Source organism: Mustela lutreola, chromosome 13 (genome assembly GCF_030435805.1).
Source record: "Mustela lutreola isolate mMusLut2 chromosome 13, mMusLut2.pri, whole genome shotgun sequence".
Lineage (NCBI taxonomy): Eukaryota > Metazoa > Chordata > Mammalia > Carnivora > Mustelidae > Mustela > Mustela lutreola.
The window spans coordinates 655,764-678,242 of NC_081302.1; the positions used below are offsets into that span (position 1 = coordinate 655,764).

Consider the following 22,479-nt stretch of genomic DNA (forward strand, 5'->3'; position numbering starts at 1 on the left):
GGGACTTCGTACTTTATTCGAAAGGATGGTGGTGGTCCCGCTTCTGCAGCCTCTGCTCACCCAAACTAGCCGCCCCGCGGCCCCCCGCGGCCCCTGTTGAGAGTGGGGTCACCGTGTCGTACAGGTCTGGGCTGTCAGAGCTCATGAGAGATGCAGAGTCTCCGAGTCAGGGTCCCCGCCCGGGTGCGTTGTCCCGGCAGCTGTCCACCCAGGCCTTCCTGCCCGCGCCCCACAGCCTCCGCGGGAAGCGGGCACGTGGCAGCCAGCTGCCGTGGTCTCCAGGGAGCGCGGGCTCAGGCACGGCTCCCTCGCCCTCCATCTCCCGCGGGAGCCATGACTGGCCAGGGGATGGCACCCCCAGAGCTAAAGTTCTCCAGCGGCTGCTTTTCCAGTCAGGCCCCAAGAGCCGGGGCTCCCGCAGCAAGAGGCACCAATGGGATGGTGTTCGAGACCGGGCTGGCGGGCCCCCCCTCTTCCCACAGGACAGCTGGCCACGGCCCTCAGGAGCTTCAGCCTTCCCAAGGGCATAGGGAGGAGGTGCTCCGGAGAGACTGGGAACTGGCTGGCCATGGGGTGCCAGTTTTTGTGTGCTGGACGACTGTGGCTGTTAGCTTTGAGCAGGGGGGCTCTGGCCAGTAGGGCCGTGCAGGGATATCAGAGCCCTCGGCGTGGGGAGGTGACACAGGTATCCAGCTGCCTCCTGCTCCAACATGGGGGACTCAGGCAGACGCTGGGCCGAGCAGCCGTAAACCCCAGACCCTCTGGCTGCTGACCATCTTGGCCACCTGGGGTCCCCTCGTTTCTCCCCTCCCCCACTTCCCGGGGTGGTCATTCTTACCGAGCGTGCCCCACACGGAATACTTGCTGTCTAGTTTCATTGGCCCCAAAATATCCTTGGCTGGGAAGGAATGGGATACAAGTGCACACGTCCCCTGGTCTGGGTGTGCCCTGGAGCATGAGCGCCAAGGTCCACACTGCTCTTCAAGGCAGCTGGAGAAAGTGCACGGCAGGGAGTGAGGCCGGGTCTTGCGCCCCACCAGGAGAGGAGGAGAACTTCTGGGAAGGAAGGAGGAGCGTCCCAGGGTGGCTAGGCAGGCAGGAAGCTGGGCTGGTTTGGGGAAACAGGTGCTGACTACTAAAGAAGTGGGGGCAGGAGTGTTGGCTCCCTGGTAGGCACGGTGATGGGAAACAGGAAACGGGGTTTGGACCCAAAGAAGACTCAGAACGGGTGGGGATTCAGGGGGTCATTCACTTTGGTGGCAACCTGCCAAGGAAGGAAGCGGCAGAGACAGGAGGGGTGGCTTGGGGAGGGCAGGGACAGGCACCCATCCAGTAGGTGCCGTGAGGGTAAGTCACCTCATCTGCGGACTTTGTCTCTGCAGGAGAAAGGATGCTTGTTTGTCCCAAGGAGGTCAGAGCACGGACGAGGGGAGTTGTAAGAAGGGACGTGGTCTTTCAAAAGCAAAACGTGGTGAACTCCGCTGAGCTTGAAGGGTTTCGCCAGAGCCAGGACCTGTAGCAGAACTGGCCTCTGAGATTAGGTGCAGGGGAGCACTAAGTTTCCTGCAGTCTTCCTGGGCCTGGAGAAGCTTGAGGATGTCTGGGGGCAGAGTGTGTCCCACTAGTTTCCTCTCTGGGTCCCCCCGCCGGGACGGACCCCCTCTGAAACACGTCAGGTGCCGCAGGTTCCCCGACGTCTGGGAAGACGGGCAGTGGGTGCTGTCACAGCTTCACCATGTCTAGACGTGGCCCAGAGGCCCTTCCCACCGGAAGGCGCTTGGGGCGTTCCAGAAAGACACGTCTTCAGGTGAGGCTGGCCGCGGGGGCCGTGGGCTCCTGCTCACGGAGAAGTTGTCTTTCTGTTCCTGCTCCTTTTTTCCAAAACAACTCTTGGGATGAGGAGGGCTGAGGCTGCAAAGGCATCTTTTTCTTTTCTTATGATTTTATTTATTGGAGACAGAGAGAGACAGAGAGTGAGCACGAGCAGGGGGAGCAACGGAGGGAGAGGGAAGAGCCGGTCCCCGCCGAGTCAGGGTGTGACTCAGGACTCCACCACGGGACCGGGACCTCAGGACCTGAGCAGATGCCAGAGGCTTGACCGACTGAGCCACCCAGGCACCCTACGAAAGTATCTTTTTTTTTTTTTTTAATTTTTAATTTTTTATAAACATATATTTTTATCCCCAGGGGTACAGGTCTGTGAATCACCAGGTTTACACACTTCACAGCACTCACCATAGCACATACCCTCCCCAATGTCCATAATCCCACCCCCTTCTCCCAACCCCCCTCCCCCCAGCAACCCTCAGTTTGTTTTGTGAGATTAAGTCATTTATGGTTTGTCTCCTACAAAAGTATCTTAAATCTGCCCCCCACTTCTCATCACCTTTCTAAACCAAAGTGCACAACAGCTTTGGCAAATTTTTGTGGTTTCCCCCATTTGACAAGTGGCCTAGACATGGTTTTCATGCCCCGATATTGAGATCTCAGGACAGAGTAAAGGGCCGGGGACCGGGGCTGCTGTGGAGCATCAGGGGGTGCCTGACCAGCTGCTTGGGGGGGGGGGGGACCGCTCTGTCCCGAGTAGCAACCACATGGAGCTGTGTGCCTACGTTTGCCTGAGCTGCAAACAGCGCCTGGCCATGACTCCCACTCCCAAGATTCTGACTCCAAGTTTGGGAAGAGGCAGCTGAGGAGGGAGCCCTGACTTCTGCCTCCTGTGGGGAGCAGACTACATCCCGAGCTGTTAGCCTCGCGTCACCCACCCCTGGCGCAATCCCACAAGGTGGTGCATTGTACCCCCATCTGCTGGGCCGCGGGAGCCCCAGCCAGCCAGAGGTTTTCCCAGGCCGGGCTCCCCGGGAGTCGGGCGCGGCTGGAACCCAGGCCCCAGTCTGAGTCTGCTGCGGGAAGGAATGGGGCAGGCCCCCAGGTGGGTGCGGGGATTAGGATCTCATCCATGCGCTGTTCTCTTGCCGTAGACTGAAAAAGAGCAAGCGCAGAATAAGACTCGCTCTTTTCTGCAGAAAGAAAGTAAAACATGGGTCGCAGGTCAGAACGCTGAGCTTTGGACCTGCCCTGCAGGGCCCTTTGGGGGTATCTCTGAGACATCCACCTGGATTCCTAAAGGGAGTGACGGGGACTCCTGATGGCCCACCCAGCCTGCAGGTGGGCGTGCACCCCATCCCACACCCAGGCCCCCCCCCCCCGCCAAGCACCCCATCCCTCCCCCTGGGTGCCCCCCACACCCCATCCCGCTCCCGGGTGCCTCCGCACACCCCATCTGGCGTCCAGGCGCCCCCCACCCCTGCCTACACTATCCGCCCCCCCCGCCCCCCCTCCCCGCCTCGTGCTCCCAACACACCGCATTCCTGCCCCCATAGACCCCCCCACCGCACCCCGCCCCAGCGTCCACCCCAACCCCATCCCGCTCCCAAGGAGCCTTGATCCCGCCCCCAGCCTCCCACCCCGCACCCCTCCCTCGAAGCCTAACCCCTCCCACGCTCCCGGCTCCCGCAGCTCCGGACACCGCCCTCCGCGGGGGCGGCAGGAGCAGGTGCAGCCCCGCCCCCGCCCCTCCCTCGCCGCCCCTCCCCCTGCTCATCCTTTGGGCCCCGCCCACCGCCCCGCCTCCCGCGCCCGCGGCCCGGCGGAAGGACACGCGCTCCGGTCCGGCAGGAGGCCTCGGCCCCCTGCGCCGACCCCGCGGTTCCTGCGCTCCTGGGCGCCCCCTCCCCGCCCTCCCGGCATGGAGTCCGCGGAGCGCGCCCAGGACCGGGTCCCCAGGTGGGTGCGTGGGGGCCGGACGCGCCTCGCCAAGCGTGGGGTGCGGGATGGGGACCCGGGGTTTGGGGTGCGGGGCGTGTGGGGCCGGGGTCCCCCCGCTGCACTCGTCCCCCGGCCCCACGCGCGCTGGCGGCCGCGTCCCCGCGGGGACCCTGGGCAGGGCCACGGGGCGCACGGGCCCGCGAAACTTTGTCTGGGGCTCATGGGTTCCTTTCCTCCTGGGGCCGCAGGGTGGACCCTTACGGGTTTGAGAGGCCTGAGGACTTCGATTACGCCGCTTATGAGGAGTTCGCTTCGGCCTACCTGGTCGTGCTCACCAGAAGAGCCATAAAATGGTCTAAACTTCTGAAGGGGAGGGGCCGTGTCCAGAGAAGCGGCACAGGTGAGTGGGGCCCGGCCGGCTGCCCGAGCGCTCCCCGGGCGCACAGCCGCGACCTCGCTAGAGCTTGCTCTGGGAAGGCACAGGAGACCCGTCCCTCGTCCCGGGGATGGGGACCCGGCTTCCTTCCAAACCGGGGACCCGATCTGGGGTGGGGGGCTGGCCGGCAAGAAAACCGCTGTCCTGCTCTCCAGGGAGCGAGCGCGGTTCTCCCTTGGCCTGTACCCACAGGGAAGCCTTCCCTCCCGGCTCCCCTCAGGGCGAAGCCCACCTCACCCCAGGCCTTGCTGCTGCCACCTGTTCCCCCCGCGAATACCTGGCCTGCGCTGGCCTCTCTGGGCTTCTCCCCTCCTCCAGGCTTTGACCAGGATGCCATCTCCCGGAGGCCCTCCCAAGCTCCTATCTGGGATGGCCAGTCCTTCCTGTTAAACCACACAGCCCCGCAGGCCTTCCCTCTCTGGCCGTGTGGCTGGGGCCTGTCTGCTTCGGTGTGTCCCTGCGGGAGTCAGGGTCTCTGTAATAGCTTCAGAATTTGTTGAAGGAGTGAAGGAAGAAGTGTTTGTCTGCCGGGTTCCCCAGGCTGCAGAGAGGGGCCGGGTGGGACCTGCGGCCGGCGCCGAGGGCGTTGGTAGGTGTGTGCTTCCCCGAGTTCAGATAAGGGACCTTCTGAGATAGGACTTTGTGACAAAGGAGAGATGAGGGCTGACGGCAGCTGCCGGGCCAGAGCCGTGTGACCAGAACCGGGATGGAATGCGAGCGTGCTGGACTTGGAACCAGGGTTCAGTCACATGACCAGGCCTAGAGAGGCCACCTGTAAAAGGGTTTTTAAGCAAGGGGGTGACAAAAACCATTTTTGCTTGTAAAGGGATTAGTGAATAGGGCGCAGAGTGGTCCCGGTGCATGGGGCAGGTGAACAGGAGGGTTAGCAGAGACACTTTGATCTTCGGGGGTGGGGGGCGGTCGTGGGGGAGGGAGGCTCTTGCTTGACACGGGGCTGTCCACCAACACGCTCCCCCCACTGGGCCCCTCTCCTGGCTGTCACCGATGGGGGAGGGTTTGGTAAGCACTGAGGTAAGCTGGCCTCATTCCTGGAAGGCTGGCAGGGGGCGGGTGCCCCGGCAGGGGTGGGGGGCTTGGGCTGGTCCCTGTGGCCCTGCCGTGCACTGTGGAGGCCCGTGCACTGTGTGCCTCCTCCAGGGGCCAGAATGGCCACCCCCTCCTGTCCCCTGTGTTACTATGTTTCCAGAGCGTATCTGCTTTTGTTTTCTTCTTTATTTGTTCTTGAAAGTTGACTGGTCTTTTGTCCTTAAAAAATGTACAAGTGTATGAAGTACACACAATTTATGGATGGGGTAAAACGTGCAGTGAAAGGTGTAAAGTGAGCCCGAGCTCCTCTCCAGGCCCAGACCCTTGCGTGAGGCCGAGGCAATGGTCAGGACAGCGCTGTGTCTCCGCGGGAGCCCGGTGCACACACACACGCGTGCCGACAGCCACACGGCCGGTTGGCCTTCATGCAAGAGAAGGCCTCTCGGCTGCCATGGCTGGCTCGCAGGGCTGACCTCGGCCGGGGTCCGCGCCCTCACTGTCAGGGTGTGTGCGGAAGCCTGTGTTCTCATGTGAAGCGCAAACGCACCTTCATCTCCTGATCTTTGGTTTTATCGTTTGGTTCTAGCGAGTCGCGACCTTCCCTTTGAACGAGCCTTCCCATGATGGTCTACGTGGCCTCCCGAAGCCACGCTCTGTGTCCCGTGTCTGTTTTCCAGCGTCCGTTCTCTCCAGCTGGAGCAGGAGTGAGAGCAGCCGGGTGCGGAACCTTCCAGATGCTCGTCCTTCTCTCGTGGTTCAAAGGTTTTGTCCCGATTTTGCTGCTGCCTCTTTCAGCTCTGGCACCTGTCGGCTTTAAGGATGGAAGTTGGTTTCATTGAGATACTTCATTTTTGCTTTACTGTTTCTTTGGCTCGATGACGTTAGCATGTGATTGTGCTGAGGAGGGTGAGCCGCGCCGCAGGTCCGGACGCAGGAATGTCGGGGTCCTGATGCGCCTGCTGCCTGGGCCCAGGCAGGCGGTGTCCGCGGCCTGCCGTCGTCGGGAAGCGGGGCACGGGCCGGTGCGAGGCGTGTGGGCCACGCAGTTCCGTCACGCTGGGTGTCGAGGTTGGCGCTGGGTGTGCGGGTGGGGAGCTGTCGGGCAGGAGTGGGAGCGCGTGGGTCCTTCCAACCGTGAGACTCGAGTTCTCCCACCAGCTCCAGGCCGATGGCACTGTTGTCGGGCATGTGGTGTCCCGGGGAGGCGGCGACGTGAGGGGACCGGCGGGTGCCCGTTCACAGCCCGGGAGCTGTTTCAGAGCCCCTCTGGCTTCCCCTGCACACCCACTTTGGTCCCGTCCTGGGACCGAGTTTTGTTTCGCCGTCCTGCCGTGGGGTGCCGTTTTGGACGACTTTCATCTGGACGCCAATCTTCAGGTCACCAGTAACACGGTGACCTCTGGATCTTGGTGTCAGGCACGTCTGCAGAGGGCAGCCCGGACTTCCGGCTTGACTGCACATTCGTGGATGTGACGGACGTGGTGAAGGTCTGTTTTGTGTTCGTTCCTTGTGGAGCAGATACCAACTGGGGACCCTGAGACCACTTCTTCCCCCTCTGCCTAGGAACGCGCAGTTGGGCGAGCTCAGCCCGGCCCGAGGCGTCCTTTGCTGCTGCTCCTGCTCCCGCCCACGTCCCTGGGCCCAAGTGCCGGGCATTCTTCTGCTTCCCGTCTTCATCCTGGTAGCTTAGAGAATCCGCAGCATCTCAGTCAGAATTAAATTGCAAAAACAGACTTTCAAAGGCAAATACCAAAGAACACGGGGATTTGCTGCACCTTCTTTAAAGAGGTGCTGCCTGCACTCCCCGAGGTCAGGGATGGGTGAGCCCCTCTGGGGAAGGTCAGGCTCTGGGCGCAGGGAAGCTAGTTTAATTTTCTGCTGAAGAAACAGTGTGACTCCAGAGAACACGCAGCAAAAGTGGCAGAAACTTTTGTCCTTGGAAACTGTTGCAACAGCTCCGAGCCCGTGACGTCCTGGCCGGACAGGGTGGCAGGTCCCTCCAGAGCCCAGTGTCTCACTCCAGGAAGGGGTTCACGCATTTTGTACTTGCTTTTCTTCTATTTAAAAAAAGTTTTAATTTGCAAGGAGAATCACTCTTACCTCTTTACACTTCTGAGTTTAGACAAACGCACAGAGCTCAGCGTCCCTCCCAGCAAGACTGAGAACAGTCCCCCCTGCTGCCCGTCCCTCCGGGGCCTCCGAGGCTGGCTCCTGCCTCGTGCTGCTTCGGTGCCGCGTCCCCAGTGCTGGGTCTGCTGGCGGTGGTTGGGTGTCGCAGAGGAACATTCCGGGTCCGGTGACCATGGGCTGTGCCTGGGTGTGGCGGGTGGTCGACGCGGGGGAGGCGACCGGCCAGCGTTGTAAACCCCGGAGCAGGGCTGCTGGCAACGGTATGGACTGTGCGGGAAGCTGCAGCCTTCCCGCCGTGGCCACCAGCCCAGCCTCCTCCCGCCTTCTCGAGCCGCGCCTGTCACCCGCTGCCTTGTGCAAAAGGCCTTTTGGCCTGTAGGACATCGCTTCGCAACTTTGTCAGAAAGCTTGTGTGGAGCCCGTTCTGGGTTTTGTGTCCTCTGTTCCCCTCCGTGTCTGTTTCCACTAGCCCCACATGGTCAGTGTTACCTCGAACTCGGGTAGGGACTCCGGCTTCCCCTCGAGGGGAGGTTCCCTTGTCTTTCCCCGGGACTTTCGGAACCAGGTCAAACTGGTACATCAGGTTTAAAGTTCCAGTAGTTTGTCGTTGTCATGTGTGTCTTTCCCTTTTGGGGTACCCCCAGTTGTGGGCCACGCCCCCGAGCAGGGCAGCCAGGTGAGGGCAGCTCCTTCGGTAGAAGGGGGGGTGACGCCCCGCCAGACCACCTCGTGCCTCATGGCCCGCGCGTCCGCTGTCCTGGTCCCACGCCGGGAGAGGATCCCGGCTTAGAGGCTGCTGCCTTGGCGGTGGATGGGGCTTCTGGTGGCCTTGGACTTTCACTGAGCAGTGTCCCTCTGTCCCCGGCCGTGGTCGTGCTCAGCCAGGAGGCGCCACGGGCCCTCCTCTGGGAGCCCATGCCAGGCGCGCGGTCGTGGGACCCTGCGGGACTGAGCCTGTGTTCCTCTGGCGATGCTTCCCGGGGCGTGCGGCGGGCGCCCCTGGTGTTGTTCTTCCCACAGTGGACGGTGGAGCTTCTTTCATTGTAGGACCTTTTGTTTTTTCTTAAAGTCTTTAAAAAAAATTTATATATTTTCAAGTGCGTTTCTTTTTTAATAATACTTAAGGTGCTTAAAACACACCAGGAGAGGAAAACAACAATGCTTTGAGTGTTTCCTTTGAAGGTGAGCTGTTTTGAGGGTTAAGTTAAGATCATTAACAGCGTGACGTGATGCCTCCGGTCACTGTGAGCGCCACAGGTCTTCCCACCTGCCTGGGAAATGGGGGTTCGTTCGGGTAGCTCCGGCTTTGGCTTCTTTTCTTGTGTTTCTTTGGCCATTAGAAAATGAGTGATTACTTTTTCACATACTTATCAGCAAAAATATTCCTCTCAAACCAGTTTTGCACTTACACGGAGCAGGTGTAGGATAGAGGGCGGTGACCGCTGCCGCCGAAACCCCCAACCCAGTGGGGCCATGCGGACCCCAGCCCCGAAACCTGCCGGGCCTTCTCCCTTGCTCTGGCTCACGCTCGTGCTTGCCCGAGCCACCATTTGACCTCGGTCCCGTTTCCCGGTCACCCCAGGGCTGGACCATGTCCCTGAGCTGCTGTCCCCGCACACAGCCTCTCTCTGACCCTTGATGCTCTGCTTCCTGCTCTCCGACCAGCAAGGGCCTCTCCTGGCCTCTGTCCCTTCACTCAGCGTGGCCTCTGTCCCTCCGGTTTCCCAGGTGTCCCCTCCCGTGTGGATCCTGGCCTGCATGGCCCTGAGCCAGAGCTCGGGGCCTGGCCTGCGGCGTCTGGCACTGTCCGTGCTGGTGAGGGGGGAGCCCGAGGAGCTGCCTGCATCGCCTCCCTGCCTGTTACAGCGTGGGACAGCCAGTGGGGTCTGTGCCACGTGGGGTCCCCGTCTTCTCCTGTTGAACGCGCGGAGAAGTGAGCATTCTTGGCTCAACGGCCTCTGCGTGGTTTCGGAGCCCGGGCAGCGCGCACCTGACCCCATGCAGCCTCTTCTCTCCGTTTCAGTGAAGCGCTATATCCGGAAAGGCGTCCCCCTCGAGCACCGGGCCCGCATCTGGATGGGGGTGAGTGGAGCCCAGGCCCAGATGGACCAGAACCCCGGCTATTACCAGCACCTGCTCCAGGGCGAGCACGACGACAGGCTGGAGGAGGCCATCAGGACAGGTGAGCCGCCCAGGCGGGGGTGTGGGGTGGGCAGCCCCCCAGGACAGTCACGTTCCAGAGGAAACATTGTTCAAGAGGCACCTGCTGCTTTGAAGTGGAAATTTTATTTTTCTGAAGGAAAACCAAAGCTTAAGCATTCCCAGGGGGAGAACAGTGGTTTCCCTTGCTTCTGCGAACAGCAGGTAGGGACCGGGGCGAGGGCAGGACCAGGTTTCTTCCGTGGGGAGCTGGAGGGGGGGCGTGGCTGCTGAGCCAGCGGTCAGGCCGGGGCCTTAATCGGTAATCGCTTGAGGGATTTGTGCTGACGGCAGTGCCCTTGGGCTTAGACACAGTGCTGACGTACGCCGTGGCGGCCCCGGTGTCATACTCCCGTCCTTGTCTGGGAGCTGAGGGGTCCCCAGATTTCTCAGTGGCACACCAGTTTGTATACGTGCAGAGTGCCCCAGTCAATCTAAACTGAATAATTAGATTTTGAGGGCGTCTCTCTCCCTTTCTTTGTTTTTGAGAGATACAAACTTAAACACCAAATCTTTCTAATTTTTATTTAATTGTTATTTATTTCAGAGAGAGTATGCATACATGAGTGGGGGTGCAGGGTGGGGAGGGGGAGCAGGCTCCCCGCCAGACAGGGAGCCCGATGCGGGGCTCCATCCCAGGACTCTGAGACCGTGACCTAAGCCGAAGGCACAGGCTTCATCGACTGAGCCACCCAGGCACCCCACAAAATGATTTTTTAAAACCCAGTTACTCGAATGTGCTGAGAGGTGAGGCTCCCTGGTGGAGTAAGGTTGGGCTGTGTGCCCAGCCCAAGAAAGGGGTTCCCTTAGCCCTCAAGGCCGCCCCCACACCAGAGCCTGGGGCAGGAGGGGCCTCCGGGCTGCCTCATGTTGGGGGAGGCCTGGGGTCCGCGGGAGGGCACGGTGTCAAATACAACAGAATGCTGCTGCTGTCGGTTTGAAAAGAGAATTTAAAGGCTCTGTTTAGTGACGGCATTTTTGGATAAAAATTTTTTTCCGTAAAGTGTAGGTAACAGAATTTACCGCCCCGTCTTCCCAAGCTGAAACCCCGCCCCCCTGAAACAGCTGCGACTTCTCCGCCCTGCCCGGCCCCGGCCGTCTGTCCCAGCTGACTGACGGACACAGGACACAGGCGGGAGCTGCACCGCTGGGTCGGGCTCGCTAGGCTCAGCCGGGGCGTCGAGGTCGCCCGTGCTGCCGCACGTGTCAGGGTGTCCTTCCCTCTCAGGGCTGAGTACCGTGGTGACGGGCGCTCTGGTCGCCGCCTGCTCGCGCGAGTCGGCTGTCAGGCACCGCTGTCCCAGGACACCTGCTTCCCGTTCTTCGGGGGACGGCCCGGAAGTGGGACTGCGGGGTCCTGCGGTCGGAGGGACCGGGAGGAGTCCCGTCGCGGGGACGGAGGCTGGAGCTCTCACGCCGCGTGCGAGCGCAGCCGGACCGCCCCTTCCACGCCTCCTCCCGAGATCGGAAGAGAAAGGTTTCAAAACGAGGTCAAGCTCCCAGTGGAGAACAGTGTCGAAGAGCCAGCACCGTGGTCACTGCAGAGTCCGGGTTAGTGAACGACCCCGGTCCTGGGGATGCTCGCTCCGGAACGTTCAGAATTCTGGAGCAGAAGCTTCCCTGGAGACAAACACACGACGGGGAGCACCGTGCACCGGGCGCTCAGGGCTGGGCTTGGACGAGCAGGCCTCCCGTTCGGGCGCCGCGGGCGGGGACGGCGGCCTTGTCTGTCTGCGGTGGGGACACTGGCACAAGCCGAGGCGGGCTCCGGGTGCCTTCGATGGCGCAGCAGGGGGCTGAGGGTCCGCCGTGTCTCCGTCCGCTCCGGCGATGCAGCCAGTGTGCCCTCACCCCACGTGGGAGAAAGACACGAAACCGCTCCCTCCCAGCCGTGTCAGGGCTGCACCCAGGGGCAGGTGTCGGGTCTACATGGGCCGTCCGGCGCGGGGGCAGAAGGCCGGCCGGGGCATGCGAGGGGTCTGTCCTCTGTGTTCACTGGCGTCCTTCAGCTCTGCTAGGGCTGCTCCGTGGGCTTCTGTGTTCAGGATTGGGAGGATATTCCAGGGCTTTGAGCGGAGCTCACCTGGCACCTGGGGTCCTGGAGTTGAGCAGCCCCTGGCTGGGGGGGATGTTGGGGGCGGCGGGACCAGCGCCCTCAGGGAGAATGTGCTGTTGGGGCCTCCTGGGCTGTGGGGCTGCGGCTGGACAGGGAAGGGGACCCCGCCGGCACCTTTGTCTTCTGTCCTGACTCCATGAAGGGCGGTCAGGGTCACCAGACGGGGTTTTAGGCCTCCTTGGGGGTAGACACAGCGACTTCTTTGTCCATCACGGGCCAGTGTTCTGTCTCTGCCCTCTGGATGATTCTGTGTCGTGAATTTCCCTGTAGATATGAACAGGACCTTCCCGGACAACGTAAAGTTTCGGAAGAGCGCAGACCCCTGCTTACAGAAGACCCTGTACAACGTGCTCCTGGCCTATGGGCGCCACAACCAAGGTGTGGGCTATTGCCAGGTGAGCGCCGGGAAACACGTGCTGGCGGGGAAGGTGAGCGCGAGCAGCGCTGCAGTTCGCAGTGGGGACGTTCTCCTGGGACGGCTGAGCGCGCAGTCCCGCTCCTGAGCCCCCGACGCAGGCTGTGCCGTTGGAATCCGTATCGCGTCGGTTCGGGATTTCTTCTGGTGCCGACGGTAGGGAGTGGTGAGGCTGGGGAGCAGACGGGAAGTCCCTTATGTGAGCAGACGTCCGGGCCTCGGTGCAGGGAGCGTGTGAGTGCACATGCCTGTGGGTGTGTGTACACACGCTCGCGTCTGCATGCACACGTGTAGCGTGCGTGTGCACATATGCACACGACGTGGTGGGAGACCCTTCCACGTTGCTCTGGCGCCCGCTCTCCCCAGTCTTCCCCGCGGCCACAGGTACCAGCTGGCCTCCTTACCCGTCGGTGCTGTCAGGCTGTGCGGATCTGCGCAGGAAGCAGCAGGCCACGTGTGGACCCATCCTTCCTCCGAGACATCTCTCTGCCCGGGGCGTGGGGAGGGAAAGAGAGAAGGACCCAAGGGCCTGTGGGGGGACACGTGGGCCTTCCCGCGTGGGCCTGTGCTGCTGGGTCGTGTGAGCGGCCCGTCGTCAGCCCGACACACGGTGCCCGCGGCTTCTGGCCTTGGAGGGGTGGTGCGGCTTCCTGCTTCCCAAGCTCCGGCCTCTGCCATGTCCTGGTCATGCCGGATTCTCGGGTGGGAAGTCGGCCTCGGGCGGTTGGATCGTGGACAGCCATAGGCGAGGCTCGGGTGGGGGCGGGGCGGGGCCTTTCGCAGAAGCCGGGGCAGAGGTGTGCCGGTTCTGAGCCTCTGGCCCTTGCTGTAGGCGATGCCGCTGGGGAGCAGGCCCGCCTGGGCGCTTCTCACCATCATCACTTAGGGTCTTGGACGAGGACCGGCCTGGAGGGGCTGTGGAGACCTCGTGGTCGGGAAACCACCCGTCCACAGTCTGGCCTCTGTTCTTGCGGTTTTTAGAAACGGCTCCAGACTCTGAGCCACTGGGCTGAGCGTGGGTGAGGCCAGAGCTCGCAGGCCGCCGGGTCGGGGTGTGCAGGAAGCTGTTGGAGCGGGTGGTGGGCGGGGTCCCTCGGAGGCCTGCGGAAGGCTGCTCCCAGCCCCCGGCCCCTGGTGGTCCCTGACGTGGGCCTCCCACGTCATGTGGCCTCTCCGGTGTGGGGTGTGTGGGTCCACAGTCCTCTCGTTGGCTGTGAGAAGTCGGAGAAGCTGACTGGTCCCCCGTGACCGGAGAGGGACATGCATTTTCGAGAGCGTGGAGACGGTGGAGGGGGTCGCGGAGGGCGGGTCTGAACGGCTGTCGCACAGACGCCGTCCGCGGTGGGCCAGCCCCGGCCTGCAGCTCGTGGCCCCCGTGACATCCCCCTCCCTGCCACAGAATGTGTCCGCACCACGTGTCAGGCCATGTTCCTCATGGTTTGGGGGAGACTCGGGTCCGGGTCTGGTTTCCTGTCTGATGTAGCCACGTGTCTGACCGTCGTAGGACCCGGTTGTGAGCCGGTGTCCCGAGGTGGAAGGCAGGCGGAGAGACCGCAGGCTTCCAGGCCAAGTCCCCGGAGCCCCCTGACACCGAGCGGTGTTCCCGCCTCTTGTGCCCAGTGTGTCACCAGAAGGCCACGGGCTGGCGCAGGTTTCAGGGCGAGTGAGGGACAGGCAGCGCGTGGTGAGCAGCTGAGGGTCCCGGAGCCTCCAGGGGCTCAGGAGTCCTCTTCTCCCTTCAGGGCATGAACTTCGTAGCCGGATACCTGATCCTCGCCACCCAGAGTGAGGAGGAGGCCTTCTGGCTGTTGGATGCTCTCGTGGGAAGGATACTGCCGGGTACGTGGACCGCTCCTGCCACAGGCCCTCCCCGACCGGGGCCCGCTGCCCTCACGGCGGCCGCGCTGGCTCGGAGGGGCCATCCGGGAGCGGGAGGGGCTTACGGGGAGAACGGGCACCGGTGGGGCCTGTGCCGCTTCTGCGCCGCGTCTCGGAGCTGGAATCCTCAGTGTTGGCGCCTGGCCCCGGGTCCCCGCCTGAACCATCGTGGGGAGCGGCATGCGGGGGAGGCCGCCTGGCCCCGTGCAGACTTGGTCCCAGTGTCGCGACCCGTCCTCAAGAGTCCGCAGCACTGCTGCTGTTACCGAGGTGGAAATCGTTATTTTCACACGTTTCTAATTGTCTCTTTATTAACTAATTTTAACTATTTTAATTAGAGGTGAATCATTAGTTCACTCGTTAATAGACACCACTGGTTTTGGCGGCGTGCGGTGTAGATGGAGCTCGCTCTGGGGAGAGCCGTGGCGGGTGGGGCAGGACCTGTGCCCTCCGCGGCCGTGACGGGGGTGGGGACCGCGCACAGCCTCCCGCAGGGCCGGGCTGTGGACTGGCATCCCCCCGGCAGAGCGGGTCGACCATGTGTCAGTGGGCGCTGTGGCTTCTGCCATGTGGCACACAGCATGTGTCGGCGCCAGGACAGCCGTGCCGCACGGCCTGGTGAGCGAATCCATTTTACGGATGAGGACACTTGAGGCCTCCACCCCATGGTTGTGAGACCTTGGCCCGTGTCTTAGGGAAGCGTGAACCATAGTGGCTTCGGGACAGGAAGGAAGCCTCCAGATGGGGCCTCCTCTGGCTCCCGTGCCGCCATCCATGAGGGTACCAGCACCCGTGCCGGTGACCTGCCGTGATGGGTCACCTTCGAGGAAGGCACGGGCCCTGGGCATCCCGGCTTCATCGTGGGGGTCTGCGCTGTGGGGGCAGGAACAGCGAGGAAGCTGGGGCAGGACACCCGATGCTGTGGTGACAGACTGCACCGTGAGGCATGTTTGTGTCCCGGACCGGGACGTCTGCACAGGTTTGTGGAGAACCCACCGCATCCCAGCGTTGCTCCGGGGGCCTGGGCTCGTCCAGGAAGGGAGCGTGAATGGCCTGCCCTGGCTCAGTGCGTCCCAGGAGAGCAGAGCAGGTGCCAGGAGGTGACAAGCACCAGCTTGGAGAACAGGAGGAGGCTGATCCTCTGTCAGCCCGTGAGGTCATTTCCTACTATCACAAGGTGCCGCCGAACCAAACCACAGTTTGCACAGGTCTTGATTCAAAACCAAAATATCCAAATAGAATGGCCAGGACGCAAGGGGACAGGAGGCGTGGTGCGTGGGCCATACAAGCTGGGCGGCTCCAACGCCAGCGTCCCACGAGGAGTTGAGGTGGCGGCGAGGACAGACTAGAACCTCGGCCCTGCCGCACGGGCTCCTGGGACGCACGCACACACGCGCTCACACGCGGACCACACAGTGAGGACCGGCAACACGGAACAGGAGCTGTCGGAAAGGTAAGCAGACACGAAAGCTGTTTTTTTGGAAAAGCCGACAGAACAGGCAGGATAGGCCCAGAAAAAGTGGGCGAGATACTTAGAAATGAAGAGTGCTGGAGTTTGGGATTAAGAACGCCAAGAGAGTGAATAAAACGAAGAGGCCGGATGGAGGACTGAGGAAACACTCCTCACAGAGCTGACGGAGGGGCCGAGAGCGTCTGGGAGAACCCTCGGGCGGACACGCACCGTCGCATCAGACCTCAGAGGAACGGATCATTTCTTCATCGGTTTTGCAGAAAATAGAGGAAGAAACGCCTGTCCGCTCCCGACACGGGGCCCGCACCACCTCGCCCGTGTCGGCCGACCTCGTGTGCGCACACAGCGGGCAGAGCGGCAGCCCGGATCCTGACGGGCTGCGGGGTCTCCGGATGCAGGAAGGCCTAACTGAGAAGCTCGAGCGCAGCGTGAAGCCACCCAGGCTGGAAGGAGCCCCGGGCACGCGTCCAGATGCTGTGATTGTGGGAACACTGTGGGGTCCGGTCAGCGGTGGACGGCACGGTGCCGAGGCAGAAACCGGTCTGCCCATGTGCAGGCCTGCGGGAGCCGGTACGGGAGACGGGTCAGTGGGGAAAGACAGGCCGTCAGCAGCTTCGTGTGACAGCCGTCTGCCTGGAAGGAAGCAAGGTTAGACCCGTATTTCTATTCCGGGTGAACCCAGGACGTATGTGGAGAAGCAAACTTGGACCTGAGAACATAGACGTACAGTGGCTTCACGATGCCGAGCACAAACGAAGTTCTTGCGCGAAATTCTGCAGAAGATGTGATTGATAATCTCAGTTACTTGAAAATGAAGAACCGATTTTGACACGAGACGTCATATGCCGAAGGAGGAGCTACAGTCTGGGGGAGGGCGTCTGTGCCCGTGAAACCGCGCGTGAAGACCTCCTGCGCTTCAGCAGAAGCAGCTCCCTAGAAATCCGTCCGTTGGCAACACAGGGGTCCGCGTGGCTGGCCGGGGTCTCTGGCAAGCACAGGGTGGGCCCGACGCGGACGGCAGAGCCTCAGCCACCAGCGGCCACCACCCGAAGCCAGTGGCACCCCAGTTTCGGAATTGGCGTAGGGTAGGAGTCGTGTTCTGGGACGCCAGTGCGAGGTGTCTGTGCGTACTCCGCTGGGCCCTGCACGCCCAGACCTGGCTGCTCACGCCAGCGACGGGGACACGGGTGGCCTCTTCTGGGTCGTCACCACTGAAACCCAGACATCCAGCGGGCGGAGGAGGGGACAGGTGGAGGCCTCCTGGGCTTGCAGCTCCCGGGTGCTGACGGTGCTATGACCTCGGGAGGGCGGGGAGAGTGCTGTGGCGGGGTGGTGGCCTCCTGATCAGGGCTGGCAGCTGTCGCCCCTGCAGGCACAGGCAACGGGTGGTTCGTAGCCCAGCGAAAGCGAGGTGGCCCCGGGGTGGACCCGGGCAGCGCGATGGGGAGGCTCAGGGGTCCCGGGGAGCAGAGGGGCGGGCCTGCGTCCCCAGTCCCCGGGATGAACACACCGGACGGTCGCCCCCGCTGCACCTTATGGGCTGTGCCCCCGCCCGCGGGCCGGGCCTTCGCTTTCTCATGGGGCCGGAGAGCACGGGTTTTGGAATTTGATTCTGTGTGCCCGGACCCAGCTCGGCCGCTCGCTCCTCAGCCGTTGTCCCACGGCTCTTTCCCGTCTGGGTGCCCGCCCCCCGTCCCCCCCGGCTCAGCCCTCCCATGCGCCGACGTGGCCATGAGGCCGTTTGCAGAGGCGTGCCGCCCCTGGGACAGCCTGACGCGGGGCTCGATTTCGGTCCACGTCGGAGGCTCCTCTGTTCCTGGCTTCACTGAGCGTTGGGTCTTCTGCGTAGACGGGCCAGAGGCACAGGGTCTGTCTGCCTTCACATCCCAGCACAATGCGGGGACGAGGGAGGGTCTAGGCGCTCCTGCCCTGGTGACTGGCCTGGGCCCGTGGCCGTCTGGGCACGTGTTCTGCGGCTCTATTTTTGGAGGCTGCTCTAAGCCTCTCCGGGGCCGGGAACAAGGCCACTGTGCTGGGAGCTGAGCAAACCCTCTTACCGTCCAAGGCTTAACCCCGGCTCCCTCGGGATGCGGCGCAGAGAACTGTGTCGTGAGCAGGACACCGGAAGAGACAACAGAGGCTGTGGTCGTCTCGCCGGGGGGGCCGGGGGGGCGCTCAGCCCGACGCAAGAGGAGGACGGGGCAGGGAGACCTGAGGACGCCTGGTGCTTTGTCACCGACTTGGCGTCTGTGAAATCATTTCCAGCGTCCTTTATCACACGTGGCCTGGCTCTGAAGATCCATCACGGGATGTGGCATCGTGTCCGTTTCATAGGGACCCTGTTTTCACCGGGCCGGTTAATGAATATCTCGTCCCTTCGCCATGGTGAACAGCCACGGGGCGCAGGGGCAGCCCGACCAGAAACTGGCACAGTGCCACGTTCCCGTATTTCACTATGTAGATGACCTCTGGATTTCAATAGCAAAACTAAGCATTAAAATAGAACCTGTCGCTTGACGAGCTAGGAAGGATGGGCGCATCCTGGGAAGACGTGCGGTGGGAGGTGTGGTTCCGTCTCGCGGCCACAGGTGCCCAGGCCCTGGGACGGCGGAAATCCCCGGCACGTGTCATGCTTTCTGGGCTCCTGTGGCCACCAAGGAATGTCTCCAACATCAAGCCGTCGGTTTTCCTTGGGAATGAACAGGACAGACTGTAGACCTCACGCTGTCCTTCTGTAGTCAGAGGGCTCCTTCTAGAATTCTGGGAAATGTACTGTCCTGGGCCCTCGAGTGTGCAGACAGCATGTAGGCCTGACTGTGAGGGGACAAGCCCGTCGGGCTCCATGTGTAGACATCTGTGGCCAGAGGCTTGTCCTCTGCGAGGCTGCCTGGACCACGGCTGCCCTGGCTCCCGGGAAGGGGCTCCCTGTTGTGCTGTCCCCAAGGGTGCCGTGGCCCCAGGCCTGCCCTTGTGCCCCACAGCCGCCTCTAGCTGGGCAGCAGGTGGGCGGGCCCCGGCGGCTGGGTCCGACTTCCTGTGAGAGTATGTTTGTTGAGCACAGTGTCCTCGTGGTTCGCCCACATGGTAGCAGGTGTCGGGGTCCCCTTCCTAAGGCCGGGTGGTAACCCACTGTGTGCACAGTGCACCTCTCTTCCCCGCTCCCCTGGGGGCAGACACGGACTTGCGTCCTCCATGCGGTGGTCGTGGGAACCACTGCTGTGAACACACTGCGGGGAGACCCCACAGCCAGTGGACTCTCGCTGCTGCACGGCGGGGCCTCGCGGTCCGGAGGGGCTGCTCTGGGAGCCACTCCAGGGCTCCCGGCGTCTTGCCGCAGAGGCTCCCTGGAATGCTCCGCTTTCCCTCCCAGCGGTAGGGGGCCAGGGACGCAGTGCCTGGGTTTCATCTCTGGTCCGTGCGGCAGATTACTACAGTCCCGCCATGCTGGGCCTGAAGACAGACCAGGAGGTCCTGGGAGAGCTGGTGAGGACCAAGCTGCCAGCGGTGGCAGCCCTGATGGACGGGCACGGCGTCCTGTGGCCCCTGGTGGTGTCGCGCTGGTTCATCTGCCTGTTTGTGGACATCCTGCCCGTGGAGGTGAGTGCAGCATGTGCCTTGCTGGGACCGGGGCTGCCTGGGTCGCCCCACCCCGCCCCATGACATGCCGCGTGTTTCTCTGCAGACTGTGCTCCGGATCTGGGACTGTTTGTTTAACGAAGGATCCAAGATTATCTTCCGAGTGGCCCTGACCCTGATCAAGCAGCATCAGGCCTTTATTTTGGAAGGGACCAGCGTGGTGGACATCTGCGAGAGGTTCAAGGCCATCACCAGGGGCAGTTTTGTGACCGAGTGCCACACCTTCATGCAGGCAAGTGTCTGGGCGGGCTCCGCTCCGCCGCCCGGTAGTCTGGGGGAGAGCCCATCTGCCTGTCCCTGGCCCCTCTGGGCCTCTGCCAATGTTGGCCCCTCAGACCTGTAGACCCACCTCCTCCCGGAGCCCCACGACAATGGCTGCCACTCTTGCTGGGCTGCAAGCCCCACGATGGGCTCCAGGGCGGCTGGGATCCCCGTTGGGCCGGCCCAGGTTCCCCGGGGTCGGAGCACAGTGCCTTCTGATCCGCTGTCCTCTTGGAGCCCTTCCCTTGCTGCTGGTGTCTCTGGTTCTGGATGGCTGTCCTTAGCCCCATTGGGGTCGCACGGTCTGTTGTCTGTCTTCCCCCCGAAGGGCAGTGCCCTCAACAGAGTCCTGGATCCGGTACGGCCGTGTAGACCACTCATCTGCTGAATGAGTGAAGCCAGAGCTCAAAGGACTGACAGGCCTTCCAGGAAGGCAGATTTGGGGTTTCCACTTTCCCACCGAAAGGATCATTGGTGCAGGGGGGTTGGTGGAGAGTGCTGGGAAGGCCAGGGGCCAGGGGGTTCTGCCCACCGCTCAGGAGGGAGCAAGCCGCTAGCTCCGCTTGGGGCACTGGCTCCTAGCTGTTGGGCGGCCTTCTGCAGGCGGAACGTCCTGGAATCAAGGATGCTGCTCACGCACCGTGTGGAGTCAGGTAGCCCCGGGGCCCCCTGCACAGAGCTAGAGGGCAGCTGGGGTCTCTGCCCAAGGGCTCGGAGGATGGGGGCCCCCGCTCAGGCCGGCCCCGAGGACGTGGGACGAGCTGCATGTGGCTGCTGTGCTGGGGACCCTGGTCACCAGGGGCTATAGCGTTTTCTGAATGGTGGGGTACAGATGGGGAACAGGATGGCAGCCGACCCACGGCGAGGCTGGTCACGTGGGACCAGATGCCTGGTCCAGAAGGGATTCTGGGTTGTGAGCCCTTTGTTGCCAGCATTCGGGGCAGCCAAGCAGCAGAGGGCAGGGGCAGGCGTCTGGGAACGAGTCTGCAATCTTGTGTTCTAGGAGCCGCAATGCTGTCCTGAATGGGGTGCCAGGGTTTTGTTTTGGAGTGAGATGGTGTCCCCCTTAACACGAGTGATGGCTGCGGGGCCTCTGGGGCGTTCCCGGGTGTGCAGCCATCACCCCTGCACCCAGCCAGCAGCCCCCCATGTGCGTGTGGGACTCTAGCCAAATACACACACAGACACACACACACATTCACACACCTGCTCCGGGGGCAGTAGCACGGGCATTCCCAGAGCTGCCCAAGGGCAGTGCGGACGCGCAGGAGGCAGGGGGGCCTGCTCCCCCAGTGTGCCCACAGGAACACGACACCGCCGTGCGGCCTCACAGAGTGCAGACACACCCCTTCGAAGGATGTCGTTGGGGACACGGCCCTGGGACAGGGAGTCGAATGTGCGTTTCTGCATTAAAGCACGTCAGCACGGTAACAGCAGCTCATCTGTCAGTCCGCACAGGGACATCTAGAATGTTCTGGGGAATAAAGTGGTGACCTCGCACCAGCTCAGGGCGGCCATCCTGGTGTGGAAACAGCTCCACGCTGACGTCCTGGCGCCTGGCAGAGGACGCACCTGACCCCTTTGGTAATGTGGCCAGTTAGGACGCAACACTCCACCCAGACCTTAGGGCTGGCTGAACATGCACCTGTGGGAGAAATTCTGAAATTTCTTTAAAAAAAACCTTTTTAATGTAGCCTTGCGTGTGGTCTAGTTTGTAACTGAACTTCTCAGCCGTAACCGCAGAAATAATCACGGAGCATAAAGGGTGTGACGGCCTGGCCCTCTGCTCCCCACAGGCTCGGTCAGGCAGGCTTGGAACTGCCCCGGGCCCTCGGGGTTCAAGGGTCCGCACGAGCGCCCCTCCCCCGCACAGCACGGCAGCAGGGCTGAGGCCCTCCACCACCGCTGGCAAGCCCTTAACCTGGTGGGTGGGGATGTGCTGAACTGGCTTCTTAAACGGACCCCATTTCTGTTCCAGAAGATATTCTCCGAGCCCGGGAGCCTGTCCATGGCCACCATCAGCAGGCTGCGCGCGAGCTGCCGGGCCAGGCTGCTGGCACAGGGCTGACTGGGGCCCCTGCCCGCGGCCACCACGAGGCCTCATTTCCAGGGCCCACCAGCTTCTGCTGCTTCCCTTCTTTAGTGCTGTGAATACTCGAGGTCTCTACACTTGGGACTTTTTTAAAAGAACGACTTGGCATAACATCCTTCTGTAACTCCGTTATGGCCCACGACGTCCTAAATTTCTAAAACTATTTTTACTTGAGACGTTCATCCATGAAACGTGAGATGTACAGATTTGTAATAAACTGTGGCAACACTGCGAATGTGTGATTGTGTCAGCTCGTCGGCTGACCGAATGTGGGAACGGCGCAGACTGTCGGCGGCGTCACTAGCGCGGAGTCCTCTGTCCCCTCCCTGGGTGCGCGCTGAGCGGTACCCGAGGTCTGTGCACACAGCATGTGACCGCTTTAGAGGGGAGATTGCTCAAAACGGCTTCTGGAGTTACCGCGTCCCGTGAAGAAAGCAGATGGAAGGTCAGCCTTGGGGACGGCGGAGGCTGCCTTGGGCCCGAGTGCCAGCTGCAGCTGCAGTCACCCCGGGTCCCTGGAGAAGACCCCTTTCTCCCTGGTCCCGACAGCAGCAGTGGCTCTGGCTGCGGAGAGAGCTCTGCACGGGAGACGGGGTACCTGTCAGCACCCCTGTGGCTGCGGGTCATCCCTAAAAGGAAATGCAGCCGAGGCACTGAGTGATGGCGGCTGTGCCATGGCAAGGGCCCGGCTGTCCTTGCTCCCAGCGCAGCCACAGCAGAGGCCCGGCGCTTCCCTGGTGTCACAGAGGACACTGCACTGGGACCAAACTGCACGCAGAGATGCTCTCATAGGGAGGACATGGTGGCTAGGGCAGGTGACCGGAGTCTGCGGAGTCCTGGAGGCTGCCCCCTGTGGCTCAGTCCAGTGCGGGCTCACCAGCGTGCGGTGGGCACAGCTGCCCAGCAAGGCCTGACACACAGCAGCTGCGTGGCCCCGACCCCCTCCCAGGAAGCAGCTCTGGGGCAGGCCCCGGGTGCAGGTGTGTGGGCGCTGCTCCGCGACGCTGTGGTCCCAAGGCTGCTTGGCAGG

General features: G+C 62.4%; 1 protein-coding gene across 5 annotated transcripts; it reads left to right on the forward strand.

Annotated features, from left to right (window-relative positions):
- Positions 1-3,628: 3,628 nt before the first annotated feature.
- On the forward strand, positions 3,629-21,680 carry GRTP1 (growth hormone regulated TBC protein 1). 5 transcript variants are annotated; one of them, XM_059144828.1, is made up of 8 exons: positions 3,629-3,786; positions 4,017-4,168; positions 9,405-9,563; positions 11,967-12,091; positions 13,854-13,950; positions 18,831-19,057; positions 19,143-19,328; positions 21,336-21,680. In XM_059144828.1, exons 1-8 carry the CDS (start codon positions 3,749-3,751, stop codon positions 21,423-21,425), a joined length of 1,074 nt encoding a protein of 357 aa, XP_059000811.1. In that variant the 5' UTR covers positions 3,629-3,748; the 3' UTR covers positions 21,426-21,680. The 5 variants fall into 5 exon arrangements, with proteins under 5 accessions (XP_059000811.1, XP_059000813.1, XP_059000809.1 ...); XM_059144830.1 differs by having other exon boundaries at positions 18,885-19,057; XM_059144826.1 differs by lacking the exons at positions 3,629-3,786; positions 4,017-4,168 and adding an exon at positions 9,123-9,265 and having other exon boundaries at positions 21,339-21,680.
- Positions 21,681-22,479: the final 799 nt, after the last annotated feature.

Coding starts and splice junctions, on each gene's coding strand:
- GRTP1 (XM_059144828.1), top strand. CDS start 3,749: ATGGAGTCCGCGGAGCGCGCCCAGGACCGGGTCCCCAG. Junction 13,951..18,830: donor CGTGGGAAGGATACTGCCGG/GTACGTGGACCG, acceptor TTTCCCTCCCAG/CGGTAGGGGGCCAGGGACGC. Junction 19,058..19,142: donor TGGACATCCTGCCCGTGGAG/GTGAGTGCAGCA, acceptor GTTTCTCTGCAG/ACTGTGCTCCGGATCTGGGA.